This window comes from Vulpes vulpes, chromosome 14 (assembly GCF_048418805.1).
Source record: "Vulpes vulpes isolate BD-2025 chromosome 14, VulVul3, whole genome shotgun sequence".
In the NCBI taxonomy this organism is placed as follows: Eukaryota; Metazoa; Chordata; class Mammalia; order Carnivora; family Canidae; genus Vulpes; species Vulpes vulpes.
In genome coordinates, this window is record NC_132793.1 from 61994692 (window position 1) to 62008244 (window position 13553).

Here is a 13553-nt window from a genome sequence, read left to right on the forward strand (position 1 = left end):
CAAAATACAGGAAACCTGCCTTGTATTTCACATAGAATTTGTGGGATAAAAGAAACTTGTGGAAAAATGTATGAAGCAAAAACTTACTGAACTGAAAGGAGGATTAGGCAAATCCACAATTATATAGTTAGAGATTCAGTACTCTTCTTTTGATAATTGACAAAACAATTGAACAAAAAAATCAGTAAAGATATAAAAAGACTTGAACAACACTATCGACTGAATTGACCTAGTTGGCATTTATGGAATACTTCTGATAACAGCATTGTCAAGTGCACACAGAAAATCTACGCACATACCTCATGGGCCATGAAAAGTTTTAAATAAATTGAAAAGACTTCAAATCATGTATAAAGCATTTTGTCTTAATACAATGGAATTAAGTTAAAAACCAGTAACAGAAAAATACCTGGAATATTTTCAAATTTTAGAAACTAAATAACATAAATAAACCAGTTCAAAGAATAAACCATAAGGGAAGTTAGATAATATTTTGAATTGAATGAAGAGGAAAAAATATTTAAAAGTTCTACAGTGCTATTAAAACACTGCTTACAGGGAAATTTCTAGCATCAAATATCTACGTTAGAAAATAAGAAAGCCTTCAAATAAATGATCTCAGCTTCTCCTTAAGAACTAGAAAAAGGGGGAACCCTGGGTGGCGCAGCGGTTTGGCGCCTGCCTTTGGCCCAGGGCGCGATCCTGGAGACCCGGGATCGAATCCCATGTCGGGCTCCCGGTGCATGGAGCCTGCTTCTCCCTCTGCCTGTGTCTCTGCTTCTCTCTCTCTCTCTCTCTCTGTGTGTGTGTGACTGTCATAAATAAATAAAAATTAAAAAATAAATAAATAAACAAGCCATAATTAGCATTCAGTTGCATTAAAAAAAAAAAAAAAAGAACTAGAAAAAGGAAGAGGAAATTAAACTCAAAGTAAGCAGAAGAAAAGAATAAATAGTATCAGTGAAAGAGAAAACAGAAGATCAACAGAAGTGAAAACTAGTTCTTTGAGAAGATCAATAGAATTGATAAGCCTTTAGCCAGACATCAAGGGAAAAAACTCAACAAAACCAGTATCAGTGTCAGGAATGAAATGTCATTATAGCTATTTAAAGGCTAATAAGAAGACTTTATGAACAAGTTTACACCATTAAATTTGGCAATTTGCGTGAAGAGGACAAAAGACACGAAGCTCATTTAACAAATAAATAAACTGAACAGCTTTGTATCTATTAAAGACACTGAATTTATAGTTAAAAATCTACCCACAAAGAAAACTCCAGGACCAGATGCTTCATTGATGAATTCTACCAAATATTTAAGAAATAATGCCAGTTGTATATAAACCCTTCCAGAAAATAGAAAAGTTGGTGTAACTCTTCTTTTACAAGGCCAACATTACCCTGTCACCAAAAGCAGGCAAGACTTTAACAAGAACACTGTGGAACTACAAATGCAGAAATTCCTAACAAACGGTAGCAATTCAAATCCAACAACACATAAAAAAGATAACAAGACATCATAATCAAGTGGGGCTTATCCTAGGAATGCAAAGTCACTTTACATCTGGAAATGTATTTTACCATGTTTATAGTTGTGCCAGACAAGTAATCTATATTTCATGATTCCATTTATGTGAAACTTTAGAAAATGCAAACTCATCCATTATGTCTGAAAATAATTTATGGTTGCCTGGGGTCAGACAGTAAGAGGAGAGGTAGGTTGAGGACAGAAGTGATTACAGAGAGATAGGAAGAACCTCTTTATGATGATGAATATGTTCATTATCTTGATGGTAGTGACGGTTCATAGATGTATGCTTATGTCAAAAGTCTTCTGAGCGTAGAGTTTGAATATGTGGGTATGTGTAATTTATCATATGTCAGTTATATTGCGGTACATATTTTTTTCAATGAGATATTTTTAGCATTGGTGTAGATAAAGTGATTTTTTAAAGTAAATCATGAGTCTATAAAGTTTTAAGTTATTTGACCACAAATATTCCTACCATGAAACTTTTCAGAAACCTGGTACATATTAGTTAGGATAGTCTGTGGTATTCCTGTAGTATGGGTAAGCTTTAAAAATTGTGTATGCATGATAAGTCAAATTGTAATACTTCTTAGCAACTAATTACTCCTCTGAGAATGCTTTATAAGTTGCAGAAGAAAGTAACCTTGACATTTTTGTTAACAGTTAAAGACAAAGAATTCCTTAAAGATTATAACCAATGTCTTGAAAAGTGGTCTCTCTCCCAAGCTGTCACTGGTCTGATAGACACAGGAAGAATATCTGAAGCTGAAGCCCTCTGCACAAAGGTATTATTATATAATTGAGCATTGAGTTTTATGGATGATTCTTATCCTACTTGGAAAATAACATTAAAAATAGAATGCACGTTATTTAAAGGGCATATGGTGGTAGTGGTGAGGATAGTGATGATGATAATAATGACACCACCCAACATTTATTACTTCCTATAAGCCAGTCAGTACATTTAGCAGTTTGTATTTGAACTTCCCAAGAATATATGACATAAATATTTACTATTATCCTCTTTTTATTAATGAATAAACTAAACTAAGGCTTAGAGAGAGTAATTTGCATAACAGTTCCCAGCTAGAAAATGATAGTGTTACCATTTGAACTCACATTTGTCTGACTCTAGAACTCAAGGATTTAATAGTTCTTTGTGTGTGGGGGGTTACCATTATAGAGGCCATATTTTCCTTTGAGTTCTGGTTAATGCCTTCAGAATGCTATATTTACCAACATCCCTGTATTTTTCCAAAGCTCTGAACCACACAGACAGTGAGATGTAAATGGGGTGACTAGAGCTACTCAGTAGACACCTTATACGTACCTGGATTATAGGTTCTGTATGTCAATCTTTAGCGCCTTGCCTAACACCTAGTAGGGGCTCAATAAATATATATTGAATGAATCAGTTTCATAAACGTAATCAGAAATAATTTAATGGATAATGAGAGTTTTAAACATAACTTTTTTTGAAAGCATCTTTTCTCGTAAAAGCTTACCAGGGAGATTGAATTTTCTTTCTAGAATTTTTTTTTTTAAAGATGAATTTCATAGAGAAGGAAGAATAGATCTTTGAGGATCCCTTTAGTGTTTGAATTCTCTGAAGAGCAGAGTAATTTTCTCTATTATTTAAGAAATTCCATCTAAATTCAGGACAGATTAGTATTACTCTGAGTGTTTAGTAAGCAACTGACAGTTGGTGTGCTGTCTCTAACAGAATAAGGGATACTTTTATGATTCTTTTCTTGTCATTTTTTTTGTTCCAACCTCTTAGAAGAAAGTAATCACATACATTTAAGACTACGATTTAATAAACAATAGAGAAGTATGTTATCAAGGGACAAGCAATAAAGAAAGAAATGTTTAAAACAACAGTGGAAGACTTGTTTAGAGAACTTTCTTAAACTTCTTCCAAATATGTGTATATGTGTGTGTGTATATATATTTCCTAAATGTGTGTGTGTGTGTGTATGTGTGTATGGAAGGACATACATATGCATATATGTAATTCTATATGTGTGTGGGGTTTGTGTATAAATAATGGTTTAGGGAAATGGGCAAGTGGGTCTTTTCTCTTACAGTGTTTAGGAAGTCTGTGTCTAGAGAAGGACATCTCAATGAATATCTTTGTGAAGAGGTTGAAAAAGGGAAAAAAACTATAGCTCTTCTTACATAGTTTCTTCCAATAAGGAATAGTGTTAGTCTTCACAGTTGATTTTATTTGTTTAATTCACCTATTTACATTCAGAACTTAAGTTTTTCAGGATATCACCTGGGAATAGTACAAGTCAAAGAGACAAACTAAGTCTAAAATAAATGTCTTATAAACTATAATAATAGTATTATCAATTTTAAGTGTGGAGTTTGATATTCTCAAGATGTTCATTGTTTTATTTATTTTACTTTTGCAGTTCTTTATTTTTTAATAAGAAAAGGTTAAATTCACATTTTTCTTCTAACATGAAGAATACCTTAATTGCCACTTAATATTCAAGAATCTATTTGGGGTTTAATTTTTAGAATTTAAAAAGTAACCCTGATCAGCCAGCTGTTATCTTGCTTTTGAGACAAGTTCAGTGTAAACCACTCCTGGAGTCGCAAAAACCTCTCCCAGATGCTGTACTTGAAGAGCTGCAGAAAACAGTCATGTCCAACTCAACTTCTGTTCCAGCTTGGCAGGTAATTTCTCTGTTTCCCTACGTGAGTCCTGATTTAGAATACTTAGTGATACTAGAGGAAGGCAAGGGGGTATGCTCCATTTTATGTCTTACCTTTAAACTTACCATATAGCTTTCATTTTCAAAATTTAAAGTATGTTGTATTGTGATTAGGGAAACTAAGGAAGTTTAATACTAATTTAGAATTTGCTGCTATACTGCTTCAGAGCTTTTTAAATTGTTGGTTGTGAATTCCTTCAATTTAAAATAGTGTAGAAAATACTGTCTTTTACATGGGGTTGATGTAAGAGAACTAAAGGAGTGTTTCAAACATTTTGTCATAATGATGTTAACTCTACTTTTGGAGAGGATTTATGAGGTTTTTCTTTAGCTACCATATAGGTAACCCATATCCAGGATTTTAATGGGTATTTAGTGCTTTTTGAAATAGTTATGAATGCTTGAATCAGCAGAATGTCCTTTTAGCTGACTCTGGTTATCTATAATGTCAAACACATAATGATCATATGTAGTTTATTCTTATTGATGTTGAAACACAAAAAAAAACATGTAATTACTGTATTAAGTTTACTGTAGTTTCCTCTATGCTCCAGAGAGAGTATTAAAGGGGCTTTTTGATGCTGATTTTATAGAAGGTTATTTTACTATAATTTGTTCTTCATTTTGATCTTTCATTATAACAACTTTTTGATGTTCCTGCTTAAAAAGATTATCTAATGCCATAAAGTAGTTGGATTATGCAAGCTAAGCCTGCTTTTTACTCTGATCATTGAAGAAAGATGGTGCTTTTTCCCCCTGCCTTAAAGTTTGCCATATGAGAGTTAAGATAATTTAAGGTCAAATGGAGACTCATCATTTCATATTCTTCATCAAGAAGAAAAATACCTTGTCAAACTAAAAGGGAAAAATTAAAAGATAAATTATAAAGGAATTATAAAAGATAAATTATAAAGGAATTATATAAATTATATATTTTAATTATAAATTATAGAGTCTTAAGAGATAGCATCTGTTTTCGTTTCTGTTAAGATATAATTCACAAAGGATAAAGTATAAAAATCTTAAAAGTACCACTCGTTACATTTTTAATTTATGTATATACCTTTTTAGCTGCCACCTATCCCAAGATTTGGAGCATTTTCAGTAAACTAGTTGCCTCCTCATGCCTCTTTTGATTTCCTCCTATTTCAAATAAAAGGGAAAACCACTATTCTGACTTCTGACTTACGCCTGTTTTTGAACATCACTTAAACAGACTATTCTTTTGCATCTGGTTACTTTGAATCAGTGTCATGTGTGTGGGATTCATTTAGTAGTTTCATGCAGTCATAGTTTTAAAATTTCATCTTAGAAGATTGTTTGACACGATCTACTACAGTAAACATACATATCCCTTATCACCCACCGGAAAACCCCTTACATATGTAAGGACGGACATAGCAGCATTACCCATGATAGCTAAAACCTGGAAATAAGCCAAATGTCAAACAGTCTTCTAACATGGTTATCCATTTGATGTTCCCACCAGCAAATTCTGAGCATTCCAATTGCTAATATTGCTAGATGTGGTTAATATTTTCCTTTTCAGTAGATAGGTAGGTGATAGTATTCTGTGGTAGTTTTAACTTGAATTTTCCTAATGATGTTGAGCCACATTTCATATTCTTATTGAACCTTGGAATATCCTCTTTATAAAGTGTCTTATTTTTCATGGGCTGTTTTTTAAATTGATTTTTGTTATTCATTATATTTTCTGGATTGAAGCATATTTTGAGTATTTGTATTGCACATATTTTATCATGTTGTACTTTGGCTTTGCACTCTGTTAATATTTTTTGATGTATAGTTCTTAATTTTAATGAAGTCTAACTTACCATTTTTAAATGATAAATGCTTTATTGAAATGTTCTATTTAAAAAAAAAAGATGAAAGAAATGTTCTATTTAAGAACGCTCTGCTTACTTTAAGCTCTTGAAGATACTTTTCTGTTTTCCTTTAGAAATGTTTGTTTTACCTTTCACAGGTTAGGTATATGATCCATCCAGGATTAATTTTTGTTTATGTTGCAGATCAAGGTTCCTTCCTTTCTTATGTGTATCACATTTGTCCCAGCATCATTCCTTGAAAAGATCATTCTGTCCCCATTGAACTGTAGTGATGCTTTCGTTATAAATCGGATGACTGTATCTGTGGGTCTTATAGGGCTCCCCTCTTCTTTTCCTTTATCCGTTTATTTTTGCCTATAGCTTTATAATTAGTTTTGATGTGTGGAGGTAGTATTAAGACTTGTGGCTTTTTTTGTTCTTCAAGTATCTGAAGTCATTTTAGATTTTTTGCAGTTACATAAATTGTCAATTACCCTGCCTCCTTCCCCCACAAACAAAAGCCCTGCTAGGATCTTGATTGGAATTGCTTGAATCTGTAATTTTATTTAGGGAGAATTGATAAAGTAATATTACTGAGTTTCTCTATAAATGTGGTATTTTCCTCAAATTATTTAAGTTTTAAATTTCTCTCAGCAATGTTTTACAATTTGCATTGTAGAGGTCTTTTATATTTTTGTGTTTATTTGTAGATAGTTGATATTTTTTGTTTTATTACAAACGATATTTTTTTCTTATATGTTAGCTCCATACACTTAGAGATGTAGTTGATATTTATATGTTAACCCCCAGCAACCTTGCTGAATTCACTTATTTTTTTCGAAATGATTTTAGGTTTTTTTGTATACACAATTCTGTCATTTCTGAATAATAAAGTTTTACGTTTTCCTTCCAGTATATCTATATTGACTTTTTTTCTTGCCATATTGCACTGTTTAGAACCTTGAATACAATGTTAAATAGAAGTAGTGGTAGATAAGTGAATGTTCTTATTTTATTCTCAAGCTGATGTAGAAAGCATTTACTATTTCATAATTAAATATGTTTGCTGTAGGTTTTTTGAAGATTATATATATATATATATCAGATAAAGGAAGTATTCTTCTATTCTATATTGGTAAAAGAAATTTGTTTTCTATCATGAATGGATGTTCAGTTTCAACAGATCTTTTGGGGGGACATCTATTAGAATGGCTCTTTTTTAATTATTCTGTTAATGTGGTGGACAGCATTGATTTTCAAATGCTACACTAATCTTGCATTCTTAGAAGAAATCCTACTTGGTTATGATGTATATTATCCTTTTTATATATATTGCTGAAGTCACTTTGTTAATGACTTTTTAAAGAATTTTTAACACCTTCATTCATGAGAGAGAATGGCTTGTAATTTTTCATTCTCATCAGGTCTGTGTGAGGTTTTGGTATCTATGTTGTTAATTCTCCTTTTCTTTATTTTCTGATAGAGTTTGTGTGAGAGTGACATTTATTTCTTTAACATTTAGAAGAATTCACCATTGAAGCCATTTAGGCCAAGAATGTTCTATATGGAAAAGGTGTTCTTTTATTTATTACTGGTAAAATTTCTTAGGACATAGGACTATTAAGATTTCCTGTTTCTTTAACATTTGTTGAACTACAGGGAGTTTATTCAGCACATCTTAATTTCAGATTTATCAGCATAAAGTTGTTCGTGATACCTTCTTTGTAATGTTTGGGAAATCTGTATGCTTTTCCCTTTTTCATTCTTATATTGGTAATTTGTGTTTTCTAAATTTTTTCTTGATAATAAGCAGTTTTATTAACTTTTCAAAGAACCATCTTTTTTTTTTTTTTTTTGAAGATTTTATTTATTTATTCACGAGAGACACACACACAGAGAGGCAGAGACACAGGCAGAGGGAGAAGCAGGCTCCATGCAGGAAGCCTGACGCAGAACTGTATCCCAGGTCTCCAGGATCACGCCTTGGGCTGAAGGTGGCGCTAAACCGCTGAGCCACCCGGGCTGCCCAAAGAACCCGCTTTTTGTTTTGATTTTCTTCATTATACTTTCTTTACATGTCACTGATTCCTTCTGTATGTTATTTTTACTTTCTTTAGATTTAGATTTTCCCCCCCTTAGCTTCTTGAAATAGAAACTTATAGATTTTCTCTCTTTGTCCAATATGTGCATCCTCTAAGATTTTATTTAGTGTTTTCACTGTCATTCATTTGAAAATGTTTATGATTTCCATTGGGATTTCTTCTTTGATCCATATGGATTTTTTCTGTTTTTTTGTTTGGTTTTGTTTTATTGGTGGTGTTTTTGTTTTTGTTTTATGAGAGAGTATGCGAGTAAGAGTGAATGTGGGGAGTGGGTGGAAGGGAGAGAATCTTAAACAGCCGTAAGTATTGTCTTCTAAATCTATCATTTAAGTCAAGTTGATTATGTTTAAATCTTATATATCCTTACTGAATTTTTTGTCTGTTTCTTTTACCATTGCTGAAATAGGTGTTAAACCTCCAACTTTGATTCTGCATTTGGGTTTTTTTTTGTTTTCATTTCTCTCAACTTTTGCTTCATAAATTCTGTGTCTATATTAAGTGAATACAAACATAGGAGTATTATATCTTCCAGTTAATTGATTCTTATGCTTATGAAACAGCTCCCTTTATCTCTTAGTATTTCTTGTCTTAAAGTCTACTTTGTTGGAGGTTAATACAGCTACACAAACTTCTTTTTGATTAGTATTTACATGGTATATTTGTTTTTACATTCCATTTCTATTTTGTTCCTAACTTGCCATCTTGGAAGACTCTTTAAGACTTTCAAGGGGTGTGGCTAGTAAGCTATTGCTGGTAGAATGGGCAAGATAGCTACTCCTTTCTTGACCTATGAATTTTGAGTTTTTGGGGATACAAATTTACCAATAATTAAATTAAAATTTTAACTTCATCAAAGTGCATTGAATTTGTTTAGTACAGACTATGTACTAAATTAAAATATTTTTGATTCTTTTCTCCTTGTTTCTCAGTGGCTGGCACACGTATATCAGTCACAAGGAATGATGGGTGCTGCAGAGATGTGTTATAGAAAGAGTCTACAAGTAGCATCCCAACAGGGCAATTGGAGCGGGAAGCTGTCGAGTCTGTTGAAACTAGCTCTGCTTGCTTTAAAAGTCTGCATGGTAAGATCATGTTATAATTATGATCATGAAAAACTGATTCTTTTATTTTTCTTTAAGATGATAATGCTTTCTGTTGAGTTTCTGTTGTTTCATCACGTTTTCGTGTGGCCTCCTCATAGATTTTATATTTGGGTTTTTGATGGAAATAAGAGTAATGTAAACCCATAGATTCCAGCAGATTATTTGTCATAGTTTGGGGGGGAAAAAAAACAAAGATCACAATTTGAAAGTTGAATTATGACAGCATATACATTTTTGTTTCCTGTTGATAAAGTTAGAATTAACCCAGGTACTCATCTGTGACAAAGGTACCAGAAGTTTAACATTTTAGTCATTTTCTCAGTTTAATTTTACATTCTGTAGGAAGGACTTCTAGTAATTTTTGATTTGATATCTGTTTTTTGATACAAACTTAGGTATATTAATCTAGAAGTCTTCAGTACTAGTCTGGAAAACTCTTTAGGATAAATGTTTAATGTGTGCTTTTGGGAGCAAACTGCCAAACAGTGTATGATATTCTATTTGAGTATATGTATGTGTGATATATACTCTTAAGAATATATGTCTAAATGTTTCGTGTTTGTGTGCACATGCTTGTGGTTCATGGACAAAAAAGAAATTTAATGACAGTTACTTTGGAGAATAGCACTGGGGGTCTTCATGGGATGATAGAGAAGATGTTCTCATTTTATATCCTTTGATAGTGTTTGAGGTTTTTTTTTTTTATCATATGCATGTTGCTTCTGTAATTAAAAGTTAAACTATCATTCTGTGTTTTACATGATTAGAAGAAATTGCCCTAAATAGACCTGAATTAATTCATGCTTTTGCCATAGTAATCTGTTCCCAATGTTATTTATTTGATTTAACTAAGCTTTTTGACAAAGATACTTAAGTTGATTAGGAAATTCTTTCAGCTTTGGTGCTATTACTATAAAGTACATTTAAGAGGTCCTTAGGCCAGGGGCCATGTTTTGTTCATCTTTGCATCCTTGCTTTACCACACTGTCTTGTTCATAGGAGCTCCACAATAAATGGTTTTTCAGAGAATGTATAAATAATAATAATAGTTGTCAAATTTGTGGTAATTTGGGTGAAACCTCCCCTTTTTTTCCAGTCTGCCCTGTTCTGTAGCTTTTTAAGGGCAGGAGTCAGATAATCATTTTGTAGAATCATGGCTCCTGTAGCATTTACATGGTGACTTGGAAAAGTAGTCACTTAATAAATGAGAGTTGTCAAAAGCCTCGATTTAATATGTGTCTTATATTTTTCCAGGCTAAGAATTCCAATGATCACTGGTCATCTTTGGTTCAAGAAGCTACAACTGAGGCCTTAAAACTTTGCTTTTGTCCATTGGCTGTCTTTTTACAAGCTTTGTTACAATTCAACCGCAAAATGGGGGCAAGGTATGAAGAATTCTTGTCCTCCCCCTTTCTTTTTCTTGGAAATGCTTCTTTTTCTTTATTTTCAGTTCCTCTGGGAAACAAAGATTTAGAGTTAGTTTAATAAACTTGGTGTTATTCATATATCTGTTACTACTTTGGAAAGGCTTTTCTAGTAACCAAATAAAAAAGAAAATAAAGTCTTATATTTGTTTTACAAAAAATAATTTGGTACACAGATATAGAATATGAGAGATCGGGCATGACAGCATTTCAAGTGAAGAAGGGTTTAGAAGTTTACCGTGTTAGGATGCACCAACAGTGTAATGTGGATTCTAGAAACAAAATCCAAAAGACTGAAGTTCAAGGCTAGATTGACTGAAGTTTGAAAGGTACTAAGCTATGAAAAAAAGTAATGAATATTTAAAAGACAGAAATATGTTTATAATTAATGTGGTTTTTATATCTAGAAAAACTCAAAGCTTTGGAGATTAAAATATAAAAATTTTAGTGATTTTTTTTTTAAGGGTGGGGACCGAGTTAGAAATAAATTTGAAAAAAATTACTTAACGATCATATGGATGAAAAAACAAGCAAGAATATTTTTAAATTCTGAGCATTATATCTAGCTTTAATGGATATTACACATAGTACAGAGCAACTGTAATTTAATAGTTATTTAGGAGCATACATTACTAGAACAGGATTGGTATTATAGACATAAAGCTTAATACATATAAATATGTGGCAAAGATCACTTCAACATCCCAAAATTAAGTGAAGGAGGAATTAAGACCTATGGCTAATCAGCAATTCCAGCACTATTTATTATTTATTTACTTTTGATCAGTTTTTGTGTGTGGCTGATTTCACCAATAAATGTTTTAGGCTATAATTTATACTTTTTAAGGAAACTCTTTCTGCTGAATCTCAGTGTAGGTGACTTAGAGGGCCTTAACCTCCACATCCTTGTAATCTGTTAGCATTTAACATAATTTTTATCACCCCCAAAAATCAGTCCAAATTGACACTCAAAGAAAAAACCGTTGTGCTTACTACGTGATTTGTATGTAGAAGCATCTTCAAGACAAGTTCTTTAGCTTCTGCTTCAAACTACTCACACGATCCTCCTGTTTAGCACTTCTTGAAATAACCATAATTTGTTTTGTTTCTGTAAGGATGAAAGTCTCTGGAGTCATAGATGTTAGTAAATAAGGAAAGAAAAAATTAGAACACAGCTGTAAATCAGCCTGTTATTACATAGGTTCCCATATTGTACATATCCTTTAAAGCATGCACTAAAAATAAAAAGCCTGATATACACTTTTCACTCTGGTGTAGACCATCTTTGATATTTATGGATTTGTTTTCAGTCTGTTTTCCAAAAAGATTAGAGGTAGAGTACTCAGAAGTGCTCATAAAATAGGACTTTTCCCCCGCTTCTATTTGGAATGTACCTTAATTTACTTACTTACAAAATGAGAATAGTAACAGCAACCCAGCCTTCTAAGATTGCAAATATTAAATGTGACCATGTGTATAAAACACTTAGTATAGTACCCAACACATGATAAACCCTTAGTAAATATTAGCCATTATTATTACCTTTATTCTTTTTTTATTACCTTTATTCTATTAAAAAAAATTTTATGAAGGAACCAGCACCATGTGTGCAAAAGAAAGAGAAAGATAATGTGTATGAGACTAGTATATGAAATATCTTATGTTTTTCAGAGAGACCCGGCGACTTTTGGAAAGAGTGGTATATCAGCCTGGGTATCCCAAGTCTATAGTATCAACTGCACGTTGGTATCTACTGAGACACTTACATGCCAAAAATGACTACGAGCTCATTGATGTAAGGCATTAATTTTATTCACAATATTTCATTTTGGAGCTTTGTTGGAAGAGGGGTGAGGGTTCCTGTCCTGTGCATTGTAAGATATCTAGTGCATTCCTAGCCACCCTAAACACTAGCTACCAGTAGCACTGTCCTCCTCTCTACACCCAACTGTGACAACCAAAAATGTGCCAAATGATACCACTAATTCCCCCTCATTGAGAAACACTATTTAACCTGTAGGGAATACATTCTCCGAATGTGCCTTGTAGAATAAGGAAGTGTAGGGATCCCTGGGTGGCGCAGCGGTTTGGCGCCTGCCTTTGGCCCAGGGCGCGGTCCTGGAGATCCGGGATCGAGTCCCACGTCGGGCTCCCGGTGCATGGAGCCTGCTTCTCCCTCTGCCTGTGTCTCTGCCTCTCTCTCTCACTGTGTTCCTATCATAAATAAATAAAAAAAATTAAAAAAAAAAAAAAAAGGAAGTGTAGAGAAGGGTGCTAGGTGCTGGTTATGGTATTTTATATGACCTTTGCACTGGAGGCAAATATATAGGATAGATTTGGAAGTAGCAGGATTTAATGGGATCTTGATACTATCTTTGGAAGTATTATTTTACTTTTTGTCTTTTCCATAAGATGTATGTGACAGTTTCTGCTCCTCACAGGGTAGTTCTGGTATCTAAACAAATAAACATATGTGTGTGTGTGTGTGTGTGTGTGTGTGTGTATAAAATCCCTCTTAGGGGCAGCCTGGGTGGCTCAGTTGTTTGGTGCCGCCTTCAGCCTAGGGCCTGATCCTGGAGACCTGGGATTGAGTCCCACATCGAGCTTCCTGCATGGAGCCTGCTTCTCCCTATGCCTATCTGTCTCTGCCTGTTTGTCTCTCTGTCTCTCTCTCTCTCTCTCTCTGTGTCTCTCATGAATAAATAAATAAAATCTTTTAAAAAAATAAAATAAAATCCCTCTTAAAAAGGTTTAGTATGTAAAACACATACTGGTTTAAGATTCTCATAACTTGAGCTTATAATTTACAAAATACAATGAATATTAATGAGGAGCTTTTTAAATA

The 13553-nt window shown here is 33.0% G+C and overlaps 1 protein-coding gene across 2 annotated transcripts in view; it reads left to right on the forward strand.

Moving 5' to 3' along the window:
* SKIC3 (SKI3 subunit of superkiller complex) overlaps positions 1–13553 on the forward strand; it is an 80541-nt gene that overhangs the window by 61397 nt on the left and 5591 nt on the right. For both annotated transcript variants that reach the window (XM_025992885.2, XM_072736753.1), the window contains exons 39-43: positions 2194–2315; positions 4057–4215; positions 9111–9263; positions 10539–10669; positions 12380–12503. In XM_025992885.2, the coding sequence (XP_025848670.1) occupies positions 2194–2315; positions 4057–4215; positions 9111–9263; positions 10539–10669; positions 12380–12503 (689 nt within the window). The remainder of the gene's footprint in view (positions 1–2193; positions 2316–4056; positions 4216–9110; positions 9264–10538; positions 10670–12379; positions 12504–13553) is intronic.